General features: G+C 42.4%; 1 protein-coding gene across 1 annotated transcript in view; it reads right to left on the bottom strand.

Moving 5' to 3' along the window:
* Positions 1–5,630: 5,630 nt before the first annotated feature.
* The window catches only part of HS1BP3 (HCLS1 binding protein 3), a 52,172-nt gene continuing 38,625 nt past the window's right edge, over positions 5,631–19,177 (bottom strand). Inside the window, exons 5-7 of the mRNA XM_062618905.1 lie at positions 15,995–16,146; positions 15,384–15,519; positions 5,631–7,516 (exon numbers count right to left, since the gene is read on the bottom strand). Of these exons, the coding sequence (XP_062474889.1) occupies positions 7,288–7,516; positions 15,384–15,519; positions 15,995–16,146 (517 nt within the window). The 3' untranslated portion in view covers positions 5,631–7,287. The remainder of the gene's footprint in view (positions 7,517–15,383; positions 15,520–15,994; positions 16,147–19,177) is intronic.

Raw genomic sequence — 19,177 nt, 5'->3', positions numbered from 1 at the left:
TAACTCCCACAGTGCCATTTGACTACTAATTTTATTTACAATCATCACATTTCACTGCTAGTATCTTTACTCAAAGCAGCATTCTTTACAGATGCCTCTTTAGTAACACAGGCACATGATTTCCCTTCATTTGAATTCTTCATTAAGTTCATTAAGTAGTATGCAAAAGGCTATAAAGGAAGATAAGTGATATGGTGAGAGCTGAAAAAAATGAATCAGAAGGGCTTGAAGATGAATCAGAGTAGAGATTGGTGCAATACAGAAGGCAACTGAGTGACTTTATTCAGTCCTGTTGTTGATGTTGAGATGAAGAGTAAGAATATAGACAAAACCTCATGGTAAAACCTCTCTCTCTTCTTGACTTAGAAGTCTAAACTGTTGCAAATGTGAGAACACATAGATCAGTAAGTGGTTGATACACATACACAAAGATCCAAGAATCCTTGGCGATATTAGTGACAGACACATTTATAAGTGAAATACAAGTGCTTTTTTGTACTCTGTAGTAAATCTAATGACCACAGGGATTGGTCATTTACAGCCTTCTTTCATAGCTAATGCCTTAGTGCCCCATGAGGATGATGGATTTCCATGACCTTAGATCACAGGCTGAGTTGTGTATTCAGCTGTAGCAAGCTCACCTTCTTTCCAGAAGATAACTTCTGGGCAAAGATTAGCAGAAATATCAGATTCAATTAATATGCATTTTTTAGACCAACCCAAATTGTCATTGACAGAACTAGGCCTTAAAGGATATGTGGGAATTAACTTTCTTAAAAATACAGCAACAGAACAGACCTGAGCAGTTGGCCCACATGTCATCTGTGAAATACCCAGCTCAGGGAAATCAGTATTTTAACTATGACCCAAATAAAGTATATAATGGCTTTGTTAATTAGTGCTGTACCACATAAGAAGCAAAAGGTTATTCAAAACAAGAAGCAGCTTCTAATCCAATAGAGATACCTATTATGGGTTCTAATCACTAAAGAAAACAACTTTTGTAAGGGTTTAAATATAACTCTTGCTTTTCCACTCTTCTGATGAGCCAGCTACTACTAATTTTGAAAGGTGATGCTTGTCAGCCAATAACTTAATTACAGTCCATAACTGAATTTCAAGAGTTGTCAAGAGCATGCTAATAAAATAGCTGCTACTAGAAGTGGTATATGGGAAAAAAAAGGAAGTTCTGGTCTGGCAGGATGCAAAGAATGTTGTGTGTTTTCCCTGTGCCATTTCAAATAATACATTCAATTTTTCTGGGCTACATTTTCCCACATTCTTCTCTTGTATCATAATGATTCATTATATATATAATTTATTCAAGGACTGTAACTCACCTCTAGGTGCCTATATTATGCAGCTAGGTATTTGCATTGAAAAACAAATGCATTACACTGGGTTTTATGAAGGATCCTCTTATGTTAGTGGCTTGACAGGAAAGATGATTTTTTTTTTTTCCTGAAGTAAAGCATTGACCTTAAAACAGTCTTAAAAATCGAGCACAGGAATCAATCAATAGCTCTTCCTACTCTGTGGTGTTTAGGTAATTTGACAATTTTAGGGATGTGTCCTGGGTTCAGCAGTAGCAGTCATTTTCCCCCCTTCTTGGTAGCTGGTGCAGTGCAATGTTTTGACTTTCAGCTCGGGAACAGAGCTGATAACAAGCGATGTTTTGGTTTGGCCAAGGACTTTGTGAGCCTCATGCTCTGCCAGGGAGGAGGGGAAGCCGGGAGGAAGCAGAGACAGGACACCTGACCCAAACTGACCAAAGAAGTATTCCATACCACAGCACGTCATGCCCAGGATGTAACTGGGAGTTAGCCGGAAGGGCTGGGAGACTGCAGGGTTGGAGGAGGGATCGGTTGGAGCTTGGTCGGGCTGGGGGGTGCGAGTTATCGGTCGGCTGGTGGTGAGATGATGTATTCTCTTCCCTTGTTATTTCCTTTATCATTATTATCATTGGTGGTAGCAGTAGTGATCTGTGTTATACCTTAGTTACTAAACTGTTCTTATCTCAACCTGTGGGAGTTGCATTCTTTTCGATTCTCCTCTCCGTCCCTCCGAGAGCAGGGGGAGGGCAAGAAAGGGGGGGAAGTGAGCGAACGAATTACCTGACTGGGTTTAAACCACGACAGTTTTTTTTTGGCGCCCAACGTGGGGCACGAAGGGTTGAGATAACGACAGATCTGACCAGATTAATAGTCACTCGTCACAATGCTGATTTATTGGGTCTCAGAGTTGTTTTGCTTGATCTCACAGCTTCAGAATGTTGTAACTTACGTAGAGCCGGTATTTGCTGTGTTAGTGTTTATCAAGTATGGGGCCTGGGCTAAGGTTCTTGTCTCACTGTGCTTTATGGCAATGGCTTGTAATACGGGCGGGCTCCAGCAGCAGGGCGGGACGGACGTGGCCGTGGACTTGTACCTGGCCGTCCGGCTGCTCTTCACCGTCCTGGCCCTCACCCTACTCTCCATCTTCGTGAAGCTGCGGGGAGCCGAGGGGGAGCGGCCCCGGGAGCCGGCGGCAGCCGAACCGGGCCGGGAGAGCGGCCCCGGGGACCAAGCGGCGGCGGGAGCGGGGCCGGAGGCCGCGAGGGGACGGCTGCGGGTGGAGGAGGTCGGGGCGGTCGAGGAGAGGAAGGAGGCGGCTGCCGAGCAGCGGGAGAAGGCGGCAGAGGAGCCGAGCCCCGCGGCCGAGCCGAGCCCCGCGGCCGAGCCCAGCCCCGCGGCCGAGCCCAGCCCCGCGACGGCCGAGAGCATTTCCCGGAAGCCGCCCGCCGAGCCCCAGGAGGATGCAGGAGACCACGCAGCATTTCCCAGCAAGGCAGAGGAGGAAGAGCTGGACTCAGGAAAAGAGAAGCTGGTGGTGGGAGAGCCGGCAAGCACAGCAGCTACACCAGCCCCAGTGACAAGTGCAGCAGCATCGTGTGAGAGTTCTGAAGGTCTTGAATGGCCTTTGGGTGTCCTTGGGACCTGCCTGCTGATTGTGATGGGGATCAGCATGTTGGCACACACACAGACTGTGTTCTACCCACAACCATTTTGTCTGATCTCAAAAGTTAAGCAGAGTCAGGTTTGGGTCTTGTCTGGGGTTAGACGAGGATATGGGGGGACCAAGAGGTTTTCCCCAAGGCTGGACAGCCAGGAGTGGCAGGGTGTGTGGGACAGGATGGGCAAGTATCTAGTCCACTGGGCCCCTCCAGTGCTTTGGAAGCATCGGAGATGGAAGGCAGCTGTATGGAGTCCCCAGCAACCAGCTGCAGAAACTGCTTAAGGCGACAGTGAATTATTTTGAGCCTGGTGGGCCCAATGCACTTCAGGCCATCAGAGCAGAGATGCAACACAGAGATGGCCTCATGATCGAGGGGTGGACTTAGCAATGGACACTATTGCCCAGGTTATTCACGAGTGTGAACACTGCACACAGTCTCTCCTGCTCTGGAAGACTGTTACAAGAGATGGAGCCTGACATCATGGACCAGATGAACTCAGCAGCTTTATAGGGACTGGTCCATGCACTGAGATAAGAGTGATGGTATATTGAAAATGTGGGATCTGAGCATGACGTGAATGGTATGGAATAAGGGGTGGATAATGTCCTGGGTTCAGCAGTAGCAGTCATTTTCCCCCCTTCTTGGTAGCTGGTGCAGTGCAATGTTTTGACTTTCAGCTCGGGAACAGAGCTGATAACAAGCGATGTTTTGGTTTGGCCAAGGACTTTGTGAGCCTCATGCTCTGCCAGGGAGGAGGGGAAGCCGGGAGGAAGCAGAGACAGGACACCTGACCCAAACTGACCAAAGAAGTATTCCATACCACAGCACGTCATGCCCAGGATGTAACTGGGAGTTAGCCGGAAGGGCTGGGAGACTGCAGGGTTGGAGGAGGGATCGGTTGGAGCTTGGTCGGGCTGGGGGGTGCGAGTTATCGGTCGGCTGGTGGTGAGATGATGTATTCTCTTCCCTTGTTATTTCCTTTATCATTATTATCATTGGTGGTAGCAGTAGTGATCTGTGTTATACCTTAGTTACTAAACTGTTCTTATCTCAACCTGTGGGAGTTGCATTCTTTTCGATTCTCCTCTCCGTCCCTCCGAGAGCAGGGGGAGGGCAAGAAAGGGGGGGAAGTGAGCGAACGAATTACCTGACTGGGTTTAAACCACGACAGGATGGCTGGGGGGCAAAGTATTCCTTGGCCGTTCAAAATAGGTACAGCTATATTGTTGTTACATCAGTATTACTGGGAATGTTCCCATGGTTATGATGGTAACATGTAATATCTGCCCTCCCACTGCTTTGTAAAAGCATGAGACATTTCTATGTGGAACTCTTAAAAATGGTGGAAGGCAGACAGATAATACTGCTATGAGGAACAGTGAAAGGTTGCACATTGTGTCCCTCCACCAAGAGGTGTTAGTGAAAGGGTATGGGATGATGGCATCCTTTATTGCCCCTGGAATGTTTATATAGAACAATTCTTCTAAAAACATGAGAAATCCAATGCAAAATGACAACATAAATCTAGGGCACACCAAGTCATGAGAGGCTGATACTGTAGTAATGTCCTTTCCTGTCCTGCTGCCACCCGCACGGGTCAGAGTTGTTCAGTCTAGAAAAAGAGACTGAAAGGAATAGACTTTGTTCTCGTTCTGTGGTGAGGTTGCACGAAGGAACAGCTATGTCAAACAGTAGAAAAACATTTCTAATAGGATGGCAAAACATTGTAATGGCACACCCAGGGAGGCTATGGCATCTCCAGTGCTGCTTGCCAGTCAGCCAGATGTTTAAGGTTAGAAAAATGCCTGTGAGAGATAATATCTCAGCAGGCATAATTACTGCTGCTGCAAGAGTAGTTCAGTGCCCATGCTCAGGTATCTCTCCAGCCAAACCATGTTCAGCCACCATGTCCTGCTCTGGCATCTGCCTACTCTTCCAGTTCAGCCTCACATTGATACACCTTGTCCTGGCCAGTGAGAACTGCCATCAGCAGGACACAGGCCAAATGTTCCTGCTTATGTCAGGATGGTGGACAAACTGGTCTTCCCAAGCTGCTGCCAGCTCTGTTCTATAATTTCTCTTCAAGAAATCTTAATCTCACTAAAGGTGAAGATCTGCATTCAGTTCACACAACTTTAAATCCATGGCCCTCAGTGTGGTAGTTTTAGCAGCAATGCAAGCAGTCTCCTCCAATGACGAATAAAGTGGAGATCAAGATTCCTCAACCCTCCATTAAATACACAGTTGTTGTTACTAGACCAGGTAGTGCAACAGGAAGGCTGTCCTGAATTAATTTATCTTCCCTGCTATTCTCTGCCTGCTCTCTGGAAAGTAATCTATTTTCTCCTCAGTGCTTTTGTTCCCCTTTTGCAGGATGGGATAAACAAGCTTCCTAATTGCACCAGGACACTTGAAAACAGACAGGATCAGCTACTGCCTTTGCCCATATATAGTTTTTACCTTTAGCTGCTCTCAAAGGAAATAGGAGAGCAGTTACATTCTTCGTTTCATTCTTATTTACACAGGGGTTTTTACACTTTTACACCACCTACGACTCCTCATGCTTTGGATGGAATCCATCCTTTAGCTCTGATTTGCTGCTACTGTACAACCTAGAGAGTAATAATAACACCTGCAGGTTAGCAAAAAGTTTTATTGTACTGAAACATACCATGCATAGATGAGAGCCAATGGTTATGTTTTTTCTGTCCCATCAAACTGAAATACCTTTATCATATTTTCTATTGGCTTAAAAATGAAATACTAATGGAGATAATTTCATTATTAAAAAAAATATAGCTTTTGATTTATTTTGTTCTATATTAGAAAGGCAAATTTGGAGATAGTGATATGGCTTGAATATATTAGTATTTTTCCTCTGGGGAGCTTGCCTTCACATCTGGAAACATGTGGAATGGGTTTGGAAATATCTTCCTCCATGACAGCAGGTATCAAGTCCCATTAGATGTAAATTCAGCACGTTGAACCAGAATGCCTGAGCTGGGGGAAAAAAAGGGGTAGTCTGGGATGCCTGTTCTACCAGATTTTTCTTTTCCTGCATATTAAAATTTCTCTAGCACATTTTCTTCCTATCTTTCTCCTCTGGATAATTCCAGGTTTGTTCTCCCTTGTTTTAACCATTGTTATAGTAATGAACAGACCTCTGTTTAATGAAAAACCTCATTTTAGCTTAGTGGAATTAATAATCATGGCTTCTTTAATTTATGGGTGAAGCAAAGAGGAAGGAATGAGTGATTCCAGAGAGCAAATTATAGAATGATTTGGGTTGGAAGGGACCTTAAAGATATCTGGTTCCAGACCCCTGCCGTGGACAGGGACATCTTTCACTACACCATGTTGCTTAAAGCCCTGTCCAACCTGGCCTTGTTCATCCATTAGGACACATCTGCTTTGAAACAACTCCCAGGCAAATCTCTTTCTCTCCACTAACTACAGTGGAAGCCCAGCAAGACTTGGCTGGAAAAAAAGATTAGCCCTTGTGTATCTTTAGTAGGTTCATAAGAGCCTTACTGTATCCAAACCTCCCTCACACTGCAACTTCTACATTTGTCTGAAAGCACACTCTCAGACATCTTCAGTCATTTGCTGTTCTCTCCAGGGGACAAAGATGCATAGCTCTAATGCTTACAGTCCTACAAGTTCTCCTACAAGTTGGCATTTGCACAACAACAAAGGCAGCAGATTGTCAGGCTTAGCTGGAATTTCAGTGTTTCTCTGAGTAACAGAGGAACTGTTACCTATGCTTAACAGTTCCTGGTTATAGATTACTGAAATACCCATCTGGGAGGAAAGGGCTGCTACAAAAATAACACAGGATAAAAGTAAAAAGCTTTTCAGTGAGCTGAAATACACTGTCAGATCAATGACAGGAACAGCATCCTGTCCTGCCTCAGACTGTTTGTTGGACACTTCACAGCTGCCACGTGTGTAACACGCTTACCATTTTCAGTCATTACTAAACTGGCCAAAACTGCACTATGTTGATACTAAAATAGTAGTAGACAATCTGTAGTGCTATGTCCTTGTCCACATTACCTGAAAAACCCTGGGAATCTAAGGCAACATTTTACCCTAATTGCACTGTTTTGAAAACATCATGTTGAGCCTTTGCTAGTCAAACTTGCTGCTCTCTGTATGACAGTACAGAAATGAGCTCTGTAATAGTAAATGCATCTGGTCAACAATTGCTGCTGTCACTTCAGGTCACCAGGAGTTGGGTCAAGAAGGCATTATTTTAAGTACATCTAAGTAAATTTTAAGAACATGCATGTTCAAAAGAGACTTGCATCTTGGTTGTTGATAGATTCATTTTCCTGGATATACTGGAGAATATCCATTTCATTCATTGTCTGAATCCTGTTTTCCTTTGGCTTTGCCAATAGGGATGAATTAGTGCTCCCTGGGGGAACTGCTGGCTTCTGAGGCAGTGGTGGTTTTGATGTTACCTTAGGGTTTGGTTTGGAGGTTACTTTCAAGAGTTTCTCTAAATCATCTTCAACTCTGGAATAAAAAGAAAACATCAGTAACACCTTGGGAATTTCTGAACTGCTTTTCTTTTATAAGAAAATGCAGCCTTGCAAAGTTAAAACCTTATACAGGAAAGAATCAAATTCTATTAATTTCTCTTGCAGAAAGAGCTTTCCATAAAGGTTTCCATGTTGTCAAAATAAGAACTGTCTTTTTATAATGTGGTTTTTCAGTTTGCCATACAAGTTAATTAATTTTACATCATGTTTTCAAATGTCTGAACTAAAAGCAATATGAAATTATCAAAAGAAAAAGAACTTTAGTTTGGGGAAAAAAAGTGTTTGATTTGTGACAGGATGATTTTCTTCCAAGAGATTTTCATGGGACAGTAAAATTGTTCAAATTCAGCTCTGCTTCCTCTTCATTCTCATCTCATCTGAGACTGAACATCCCCCATGCTCAATCATAAGAAACTGGAAAAACTAATGGCTTTAAAAATAACGTGTTCACATTTGTTTCCAAGAAACTTAAGAAGTTCTGCAATCTGTGACTGTATACAACTCTTTCTGGAGAACATTTCTCCCTGTTTCCTAGTGAAATAACCCCAAACACCTGAAACAGTTAAGGATGTTTTCTACTTGCATTATTTGACCTTATCAAGAGACACAAAACACTGTGCATGCCTGACTGTTCCCATAGGAGCTGTTACTGATTTTGAGAGAGCCCTTACAACAGATTGTCTTGTGACTCCAAGAGGTGTCTGACTTTGGAAAGTGAGTGTGTGGAGGAAAGGGAAAGAAGGTGATGACACATTACAGCAGAGATGGCAAAGCAAAAATTAGCATAGCTAAAGAAGTCTTTTCAGGCCACACTAATTTCTGCTTTGAATCAAAATAGACTCTTGTTTTGGTCCTCTGAACATGGTGGCCAAACAAAATACCTTAAGGAGTAAACAGTTGTTAGTTTCCCAAAGGAGTAATTGATAAATAATTGTTAAGCAGTCAAAAAACCCAACTGGCAATCCATGCAGATGATTAGCTGTGTAATGACTAGCTACAAAAGTGAAGCCCCTGATAAAATGCATACCTCATATGCTTACAAAATACACAACTTGCAGAAGGCACCACCTCTAACTGCAGCATTCAAGATCAGGAAAGGTAAAGCATAAGACACACAAGCAAAAACTTTTACATGGGGCACCAGGAGCCAAAAGTCAAGAGGAACAGTAGGTTTGTAATATGTAGGTAACTTCTTGCCAGACCCCAGCTCTAGTAGGATACACTTACTCTGTGACTCTAGCATCTTAGGCAGTGAAATGATATAACTGTTTGTTTATAAGCAGTGTTGTAAGAACTATTTTTATCTTCAAAATCAACTGAATCAGGCTGTAACAGTGCCAACAGTAAAACTCCCTCTGCCACAGCCAAAACTACAGTTAAATAATGTAGGCAGTTAAAGAAAAGCTGAGCTCTTCCATAATTTGGAAAGCAACTGATTAGGGAAACAGGCCAGGACCATGGGGAACATGATCAATGGAAGAATTGGTGTCTCTGAGACACCTTATTACTCCATCCCGACTGAACATTGTATGAATATTAAAACCTCAGGTACTTCAACAGCTCTAGCACTCTCAGCTAAGGACCCCATTATTATTAAGAAAAACTGCATGATTTCAAGGGTTTCTGTTTTTGTTTGCCCTTATTAAAAGCTGTGAAGAACTTCCGACTGTGCTGCCCAGGCTGACACAAAATACACTGACCATAAAGTGAACAAGGATAAGCCTGTATTTTCTGCTGTATAGGCAGTCAGAACACTTTAAGGTAAAACCATGCTTGAAGACGGATTTTTTTGTGACTCCCAAAGGCAATCTATTAAGGGTCAGTTTTAACCAATGCTGTTCTTGTAACAGGTATTTAAAACTCAGAAATACTTAAACAGACCAACTGATGGACAGAGCAGTGCCACTGAGAGCTCTGCACCTTTAATTCTTCCTCGTGGACTTGTGTTCCAGCAGGGAGCTCCTCAAATTTCATCCCCCAAGTAATCCTGGACATTATATTCTCTTTTATTTAGGTAAGATTTCTGATGTCTTTTAGTTTCCATGATTCCCTGTGGGCGACGCATCCCACCTAACTTACAAAACATCTCGTCAGTGTATTTCTTCCTCCCAAATTCCTCATCTACTAGAAGAAATTAGTTTAAGCCCAGACAACTTGTTTGCTGCAAACTCTGATATCCAAAGATATCACACCTGTGATCACACTGCCAAGACGTGTTCTTATTCTCTTTGCTACGCTATAAATAAAACATGTTAGGGCTGGTATTTCTGAAGCTTAGCTTTCTTTAGCTGATCTGATGCTTCCTTTCTTGGAATAAAAATATACTGAATGAATCAGTGCCCATGTCATAAAGTTTTGGTAATAAATAACAGAAACTGTAATAACCAGGTAAAAAATACATACATACATGTATAGATAATATGAAGGAAGCATGATTTTGAACTAGGTGCACTGCCCAGAAGAGGCAGCAGTAAATACAGCTCATTAACCTGATCAGATGGTACAGCACCCTGAATTCTCTACTCCTCTGTGGCTCTATATTAATTTCTGTGCTAACTACAGCAACAAAACCAGCCAGCACAGTCATAAAATACCCCCAAAAGATGCAGGCCAGTAGGTTGCAGGGGTTCTGAGTGTGAGTATGGGGAGGTATTTTGGTAGTGTGCTTTTAGTCCAAAAATTCTGCAGGAGATGATTTTTCAAAGTCTGGAAGCTGATCACGTAAATATTCTTTTCTTGTCATGGGTTTTTTCAAGACACTGGTTAGACAGAAATCTTTTACAAAGAGCACAACAGATAATATGTGGTCTTTGTCTCAAAACCTGCTTTTCAGTGCTTCAGTGCTAGGCAAACTGTTTGATCCACTGCTGTTTGATCCTGTGAGACACAACTGTCTTTGGAAAACTAAAGAGGTAAAATGCAAAACGCCTCAGGCAGACATAGAAACAAGGACTTCTGTTTCTTGAGAAGCAAATGAATTGTTACAGTGCATAACTACCACCATATTTAACTCCAGGCTAGGAGGAGGATGAAAAAAATCAATCAGCTATTCTAAAATAACAAGATTAAAAGCAGAACTTTCCCACCCCCATCTTTTTTATAGACAATCAAGCACAGAATCCATGTAATTAATCATTCTCTAATTAGTCTCCTTCTTTTTCTGTAATGGAAAAGCAGCACCACATTGTTTAAAATTCCTGCCATATACTGTTGTGCTGATTCACAGAATCTGTTGGTGGAAAATCTTCTTTGTTTCCAGATGCAGAAAGCAATCAAAACCCTTAGTGAAGAAAGGCTGTCACAAAGCCTTATGATAGCATGTGGATTTAAAAGAGAGTAAATGAGTTCTGACTTTGAGACGGAGACAGCTGCCACCAGAACTTCAGCAGCTTAGATGACCCTGCTCTGAACTCTGTCCTGTCTACTGGACAAGATCTTTGGGACAGGAATGACTATGTGCTAGTGCTTGTACAGCATCTAGCCTGATGGTGACAGCGACCTCTGTTTGCCAGGAATGCTCTAATGAGGAGGACAGTAATGAAAGCAAGAGACAAAGACTACCATTTGCTAAAATATCCAAAAGAATCGTGCTTGCAGCTAGGTTATGCAACTCTCAGCAGTTCTTGCGGAGTAGGCATTTATCTTTCCCTATCTCATTATGGTGTCTTTATTTTGTCTGGTGTTAATTCCAAGTCTGAGAGACACGTTGCTGAAGCCTTGGGGAGAGGTGTAATATCAATACATTACTTGGGGAAAGACTTGTGCCCCAAAATAAGAAGAAGGTTTTGAAGTATCTGTTGACCATCACTTCTGCTATGGTCAGCAGAGACAGTGTGATGTCTAGCAAGGGCCTGTGGAAATTATAAAGGCTGGGGTTAAGCACAGGAGTGCAAAGCACAGGAGGCTGTAGGAGGTATCTCTTCTCCAGCTTCTACTTTCCCCTGCAACCCAACTATGGTGCTGATCCCATATCCTGAGGACAGTGAGAAAGTGTTTCTCACCATGTGGTGCTGGATGTGGTGTCTCATGTAACTCCTGCTTAGTCTGAAGATGCAAGTGTTGCTTTCAGAATTTGACATCTGTGAATGGCCTGCTGAATGAAGAACATAAAACTTTTTCTGTTTCAAGGGTGGCATCAGCTCCTTGTCAAACCTGAAGCTAACAAACCTGCTCAAGAAGCTGTATGGACTGCATGGTGTTTAGATAGTTAGGATGTGGTTTCACAAACAGTTTCAGCCTCTAACAGTATAACCCTCCTGAAAGGGTCATCATTTGCATCACTGATGGCACAGATTGCAGCTGTAAAAACAGATCAACCTTTAACTACAGACAAAATTAATCTTTTCAGGACACAGGCAGATTGATACAGCTGTAGCACAAAGGTAGGAGCTGGACTGTCCCTTTCAACACCAGTTTTAGATCAGCATAATCCTGAGAAAGAATACCAGATCTGCCATCACAAGGCAGCAGAACTCGGATCCTGCTGCTGATGCTTTTCTCAGGACTGGAAAAAGACAAATGTTATGCTGGCAGCTGCTTCCTTCCAGTTCAACTCCCTATTCATTATCAAAGGTGAAATTAAATTTCTCCTAAAAAGCTGCTCAGACAACTGTGATAATTATTTCATGCTAGGATGTGTGATAATTCATGTAATTCTGTGGACCTACAGAGCTGCTGCAACATTTACAGGATCAATTCTAGCATTGGTTTTCCACAAAAACCTGATCCATCACACCAGGCAGGCACAATTTAGATTCATGAGGCAGAAGGGGTCGACTGCGGTCCTGCTGCATAAAAACTTAATTTGCACATCTGTGGCCACTGGGTGGATGCAGATGAAAATATAAGATGGGATAAGAATCCACAGTGGGAGAGTTTGCAGGATACTGATTTCTGCATCAGTTGATTTCTATCTCTAGCTCAAATGGAAATCAGACTGAAGAGGAGCTTTGAAAATGGAAGTAAATGGCTGAATGTATCCAGAAGTAACCGTTAAATGCTATGACACAACCCAGGAAAATGACTGTAGAAGAGAGAGGCCTGGTCCTAAATCATTCCCAAAGATAATGCCTTTAACATCTGTGAAAGGGTTGATCAGCTACCCTTTCATATCACTACATCACCTGGCACCTTGGAAGAGTCAAAAATAATGTGACCCTAGACTTCTCTGAAGAGCCTGGGTTCCTCCATATCCCTCTGGTGAAAAGCTAAGCCAAAAAGGCTTGGTCATTTATCGCCCCCTTTCTCAAAGCACATCCCATGAAGGAAGAGTATGATGTGCTCCTTTTTTCCTGCAGGCAACATGATGAGACTTGACCTTGATGGTTCTTGCCACAGCAGTTTATCTCTTTTCCACAAGCTCTGGAAGGACATGCAAGTACAGTGCTCCACAAGCACCTCACACATGTATTGCAGCAGACTTAATGGTAGGAAAGAGTGCTTGTATCTGCAATGCCAGTGGTTAGTGAGGTAGCTCACCTAGTTTCTTTATCACCATCACTTAGTACTTGTTAATAGGCCAAAAAAATTAGTAACCAGTAAAAGGCTGGTCAATGGACAGGAAGAGGGATGATACTTGTTTGAATGGACATGAGTATTTTGCCATAAAAAGAAATCTTTGATTACACTTCAAAGCAATTGGTTCTTCTCAAAAGCAATTGGTTCTTCTCAAAACTCAACACTTGTTAATGTAAAGCAGGTGATTCTATTTGAAACAGTAATTCTCATTTCATTTCAGCAGGCATCCACAGAGAGCTCAGTCCTCAGTTTGCAATGAGAACATTTATCATATTCTCTTCTCCCTCATGTTGTGACAAGCACAGCCCACACAAATTTTGCAGACTCATTTGTCTCTGTAACAGTCTCTTCCTCAAGAGTGGCAAGTCACTGCTGGGGATTCACTGCTGTGCTGACAGTGCTGGGGTGCTACTGCTGCTGCAACCACTCAGGTGCCATACAGATCATGAAGGCCTTGGTTGCTCCTGTGTTCTGATGTTCTAAACATCATCTTTTTCCCATCTCACCTTTGGAAGAAGGTTCTGACTTAGGCAGTGCTCTCCTATCTCTTTCCATGATTCACCGAAAGGTGCATTTCCCAGGAAGTCAGGCACTTCTCAGCTATACAACGTGAATGTGAGAAGACTGCATGAGTTAAGAGCTATCATATCTGCATTATGCAGCTAATCCATCAGTGTACAGTGAACATGTCTAGGTTTCTGCACCTATCACAGACCTGCTGGTGCATCATAGCTCAGGTTGGTCTTAGGTCTTGACAAAATGTGTCCAGGCAAGTGTTCTGTGTGGTATAAGAGAGTATGTCCAACAGACCAAGATGTTTGCCACTTTTCCTCTAGTAGCTTACCCAGCTCTAACCCACTGAAGGAATAAGTTGTCATGGCTCCTCCTTTGATCTGAGGGCCGGGGGAGAAATTTCTTAAGTCTCCTCTGGAAAGGAAGCATGACTGACAGCATCTACAGGTCAAAGGTAAGATTTATTCTTAGACCTCAAAATATGCTCAAGCTCCCATGCCAGAGAGACTCCAGGGTTCAGCTCACATTGAACATTTCCTCTCACCACAAAGGGTCGCTGCCTGGAAAGACTGGCACTGCCCTGTAAGAACATATAACACCAGTCTGCTGGTAAGGGAAGGTAGGAGATGATTCAAATGACAAGATGGCAAGAACATACATGTTTGCTCCCATTATACTACAGCACTAAATCAGGTCGTGTCCTGACCCATCAGTCTCTATAAACATCAGGTGGGCTGTCAGTACGGCATGTGAGATGGCACCCAACCCAATTTAACCTTTGCTTAAATTAAGTGAGGTATTGCCACTGAGATAGCTAGCACTTCTGCATGCACAGAAAGCAATAGCTGCAAAACCACCTGCTTCAGGAGAGGTTTGAAAGCACACACAGATTCTCTCTCCTAGGTTTAGTATCTGCTGTGAAAGTCATACATCCTAACAGGAGACGGCTGGCAAGAATGAGTACTGGAAGCAGGCTGGTCTCATCATTCAGATGCCAGCCTGAGATCCAGAAGGTAATGAATTTGGCTCTACGGGAGCACAGACTCCCTGGTGATGCTGGTCTCTCTGAGCATTGGCTCTCTCTTGATGCCTTGAGGATTATCAGTGCAGGAAAATTAGCCTTGTGAGAGAGATGTCAGGAATAAAATACATTATGTGATGATACATTCCAGTGCTACACTATCAAGGTGGGCAGGTAAGTGTAAGAGCAAGTACATTATCCCCTCTTGCAACTCTGACCTCCAGCCCTCCTTTCTAATAGACTAAAAATTAAATGCAGGGTGATGGAGATTTTAATTAAGAGTCCTTTACAGCTGTAGAGGTGTGCACAGGATTCCTCCTGGAAGTGTGCACAGATATTTGTAAGCCACCAGCAGAAAACTATTCTTCATGTGGCAAAAGCCCCTGATTTCAGCTCATTGAAGCTGAATTCTTCTTTGTTTCTGGGCTTTGTCTCTAACTTTTCATAACGAAGGTCAGTTTTCCCCTGGGGATTACTTACAGAAAGCAGAAGTGTCATGTTAGAAAACAAGGACTAGATGGCATGCCTTGGGCCTTCAAGACCTTTACTTTCAGTCACAGAGTAATACCCTGCATCCTTCCTTTCTCAAAGGATCTTCCTAATTTCCTTTTTACTGTGTTTGATTTCTAAGCTCCATGACACATATTTTTCTTATATTTTACTTGCAAGTACAAGTGATTCACAGTTAGCATTCAAAGTATTTAAGCTTTTCCCTCAAATTAATCTCTTTTGAGGTCCAAATAACTCCTCAGATCACCCTCATTCTACACAACAGTTATGAGATGTATACCTCAGCAGTTCTTCAGTGTCCTCCTCAGGACCTGTGTTCAGCACATACACCTTGTTCTTAAAGGCAGTTGGCAACAGTAGTGAGTCACCCAGTCTTACCACCCCACCAAGGTCTGGATCTTCAAATAATTTCAGATCTAGAAAGGGGAACCAGAAAATGCTGTAGTTAAATTATGCCACATAACACAATACCTGTATGAACACTAGCTAGTAAATCTGGCTACTGAGATGAAAAAAAAAATCATGTGGACAATCTTTTTTTTTTTACAAGGACTTCCAATCCACAAAGTGCAGCGATTCTCTGCACTCTTGTGACTTAGTAAATCTGCTTTCTTCTTGCACTCAAGAGTAGGTCACATTACTCTTGTCAGTGTGAGAAGAGTGACTGTGAGACATCTAGCTCCCATAGACCTATAATACCCCAGCCCAAAATGTCAACAGTGAACAGCTGTGGGAACTTCAGGTCTTAGTTATTCTTTCTGAACGATTCTAGATGATTCTGCCCCAGCTGAAGGTTTGCCTTAACATTCCCAAGTCATTATTTAGCCTTTATACTTTGCATCACTACATTTTAAAAGCTTCTGCGCATATATAAATATAGAACAGATTTACTTTCTTTCATCTTCTTCCTGGGACCAACTGATGAGAAAACTTTTTCTGGGCCAAAGAGTCCTTCATCTGGATCTACTTCCTCTTCAAAAATGGTTAATTTGGGCTTCTCTTCCTTGGTTGGAGGAGCAGATGCCTTCTTCGTTTTTTTAGTTCTAAAACATAAGAGACAAGAAAGCTCTGCAATTCTTCATATAACATGAAAGATTTATGGCTAGAAAGTCTCATAAGCTGAAAATAAGTGGAGGCTGGGAAAGGGTTAGAGAAAGGTACATTGGCATCTGTTAGTTGCTGGCAGGAACAGAATATTGAGTTGAGCTGGAGGGACTGTTGGTCTGATACATTCTACCTGTACTCATGTTTTGTATTCTTAAGAACTGTCAAGGAACTCAGTGGGAACTAGAGGAGCAGGGCTAACACTGCTGTACTGTACAAACCACCACTCAATCACATTTAAGCAGTTTTACTCTCCCACACAGAAAGCTTAGAATAAGAAAGATGACCAGTTCCAGCAATACTGTCATAGACAGACAGAAAGGAATGGCTTGAAAAACAAAGTGTGGGTTGATCCGTTGCACTAATCCCTTTGGACAGGTTTTTTTAAATCCCTTTGTCTCCACTTCCTTCCCAGTGCCTGCTGCTGTTTCTGACTGCTGCATACTTCTTTCATAAAGTTGTTAGACACTCCCCTCTTCCTCCCGAGAGGAAACGTGGTACAAAGACTACATCACATTTAAGTTTAAGCTAGCAGGGACTGGGAGATGATTGGTTGGACAGACTGCTATTTGCACAAGTTACAAATGTCGCTCAGCACTTTCTTGAACCAAGGGCAGGATTAACTTCCTCTAAATTTAGTTTTCTAAAAACTTGACAGTGGGACCAAGTTAATTTTTAGGCTTCTTCTCTACAGAGTGGAAAGAGACATGCATCTTTGTAGGACAATTAATCACATCTATTTTGAACACTGATACCTGGATGCAATAAATCTCTGAAGATTTCTCCCTCTCCCCATGACCAGAGAAGGAAGCTAAAAAGTAGTTTGGATTAAGAGGCCTCATTTGTATGTGTCTTCAACAATGAGAGCTGAATTCCCTTCCATGAACTGAGTGAAAAGCATGTGCCTTTTGCTTTCATACCCAGGAGTCACGTTCCACTAGCTGAAGCTATCAGGCAGCTTCAACAGTAGAGCAGCTTGAGTTATTCATCAAATCAGATGGCATAAAATGTACAGAAGAGGGCAAAAAGCTTTGGGTGAAAAGTCCAATTCAAACTAACCTGAAAAAGAAGTGTTCCTTAGGACAGGATGTCCTTCCTAAGAAATTGCCATATTTCTGAGATCCTTACTCTGAGCAGTCATGGTCTTGCAATTGCTAAGGTAGACCCTATGAGTGCCTCTCACAATAGAAGATCTGATCTTCTCCTTTGCAGAGAGCAGGTCAGGTTTCAGCCTAGAGCAAACCTAATTATCAACATTTAACATACCATAGTCATAAAAAATTAAGAACAAGGTCAAAAGATTACACATACATTCCAGCTACATTAAAGAACCTCGTAAAATCCTCTTCCGATTACACCAGCACAAGAAAGAGTGGAGTCCAGTTACTTCCAGTTACTTTCACAAGTTTATTATCACCAAAATAGAGCTCATGGTATTACCTTGCCACCACTTTGTCTCTTAGCAATGGGAAATGCTGGACTTTAGAGGCCTAAGATCAAGCCCCACACAGAACTTAAATATGGCCTTTTTTGGAAATACACCTTATTCAATATACTAAAGGTACCTGCAGTTGTCAGCAACTAATTTGCAGAACTATTTATGATACAAACCTTCTGTTTAGATCAGGAGAAAGCCACTGCTTTCATGATTTTCTCATTTTTGCATTTATATTCATTATGGGTATGTCTCAAGTGACTTCTGAATTTGAGCCACTTTTGAAAGGTCAGCTCCAAAGAACTGCCTCAAACTGAAGCATTTGTAAAAGACCCTTCTTCCAAAACCTAACGAAATCTAAAATTAGAATATCTACAATCCAGACAGCTTTCACCCAGGATTTCTACACAAACTCAAATTCACTGCTTTATTAACTGTGTTAAAAAATCTACCATTCAAATGACCCTAAGTATTAAAGGAAAAGGTAAAAAATGAGTGCTATTATGCTTTACAAAAACTCTCAGAACAGTAAGACTCAGTCTTTCAGAGCTGACAAATCGATTAACAATAGAATTAGTAGATACAAATAAATCCAATCTACTGGGGAAGGAACAACTTTGTGTAAATCATGCTTTGCAAAGTATCCTTTGAGAAGCAAATAACAATACAGATGAGCATTTGCCCACCTACAGAATGCCAAAAAGTCTTTGATAAGATCCCTTGTCCATTCAGGGAGTTACAACCTGAAACATAAAGGCCTGTTATGCTAGAGGTAGTTACATATGTGAGCCAATACATTTCTGAGCAACAGGTCGGCACCCCAGTGAGGCTAACAAAGACTTTGCTATTAGTTAGCTAAAGTATTTGCAGCAATGAGTACCAAAATGGTGAGAAATACTGAAGAAAGGGAAGAGAACCATAAAGCGTGTCATGAAGAACAGCACATAAAACAAAATTTAACTGGAAGGTCCTGGTAATAACCCTCTGATTAGTCTAGCCATCAAACCAGCCCTCTTCCACTGCCTTGATTTCTGTTTTGCCAAGGAACTCCACTAGCAGTTACAGAGCACTGGGCCAAACCCAGAAGGCTTGACTGCTACCAGAAGGAACATGAGGAATTTGTTTTTCTGCCTTTGAGGTCTTTTCCCTCACTACTCTTCTAAGGAAGCCACAGCTGGACTGCCAAGTAATTGCAGCATATCCATACAGGGACTCAGTTGAGGTCAGTCTCTAACTGGGAAACCGGATTCCCATGGTTCTGTATTTAGCTGTGCCAGCCCAGGCTGTGCACTGCTGAGCAGCGGTTAATGGATGAGAAAGGGTGCATAGGAAGTTTCTGTCTGAGATTCTGGTTTCACAGTGAGCTTCAGCTGTCCCAAATCTGTGTCTCCCTGTCCACTCATCCCCTCTCTATATATTCCTGCTACCTCCCCATAAGCAGTGGACCAGGAACTTACCCAGAATTGAGCTTGAAGCCACATGCTGGCTGGCATGCAGAGGAGAAGCTGCAAGGAGAGTTAATTTTAGTCTCACAA

The sequence above is a fragment of the Pezoporus occidentalis genome, unplaced genomic scaffold, assembly GCF_034315485.1.
Source record: "Pezoporus occidentalis ecotype Australia unplaced genomic scaffold, CSIRO_AGI_Poc_V1 ctg206, whole genome shotgun sequence".
Lineage (NCBI taxonomy): Eukaryota > Metazoa > Chordata > Aves > Psittaciformes > Psittacidae > Pezoporus > Pezoporus occidentalis.
This window is presented reverse-complemented; position numbering and strand designations above follow the sequence as displayed.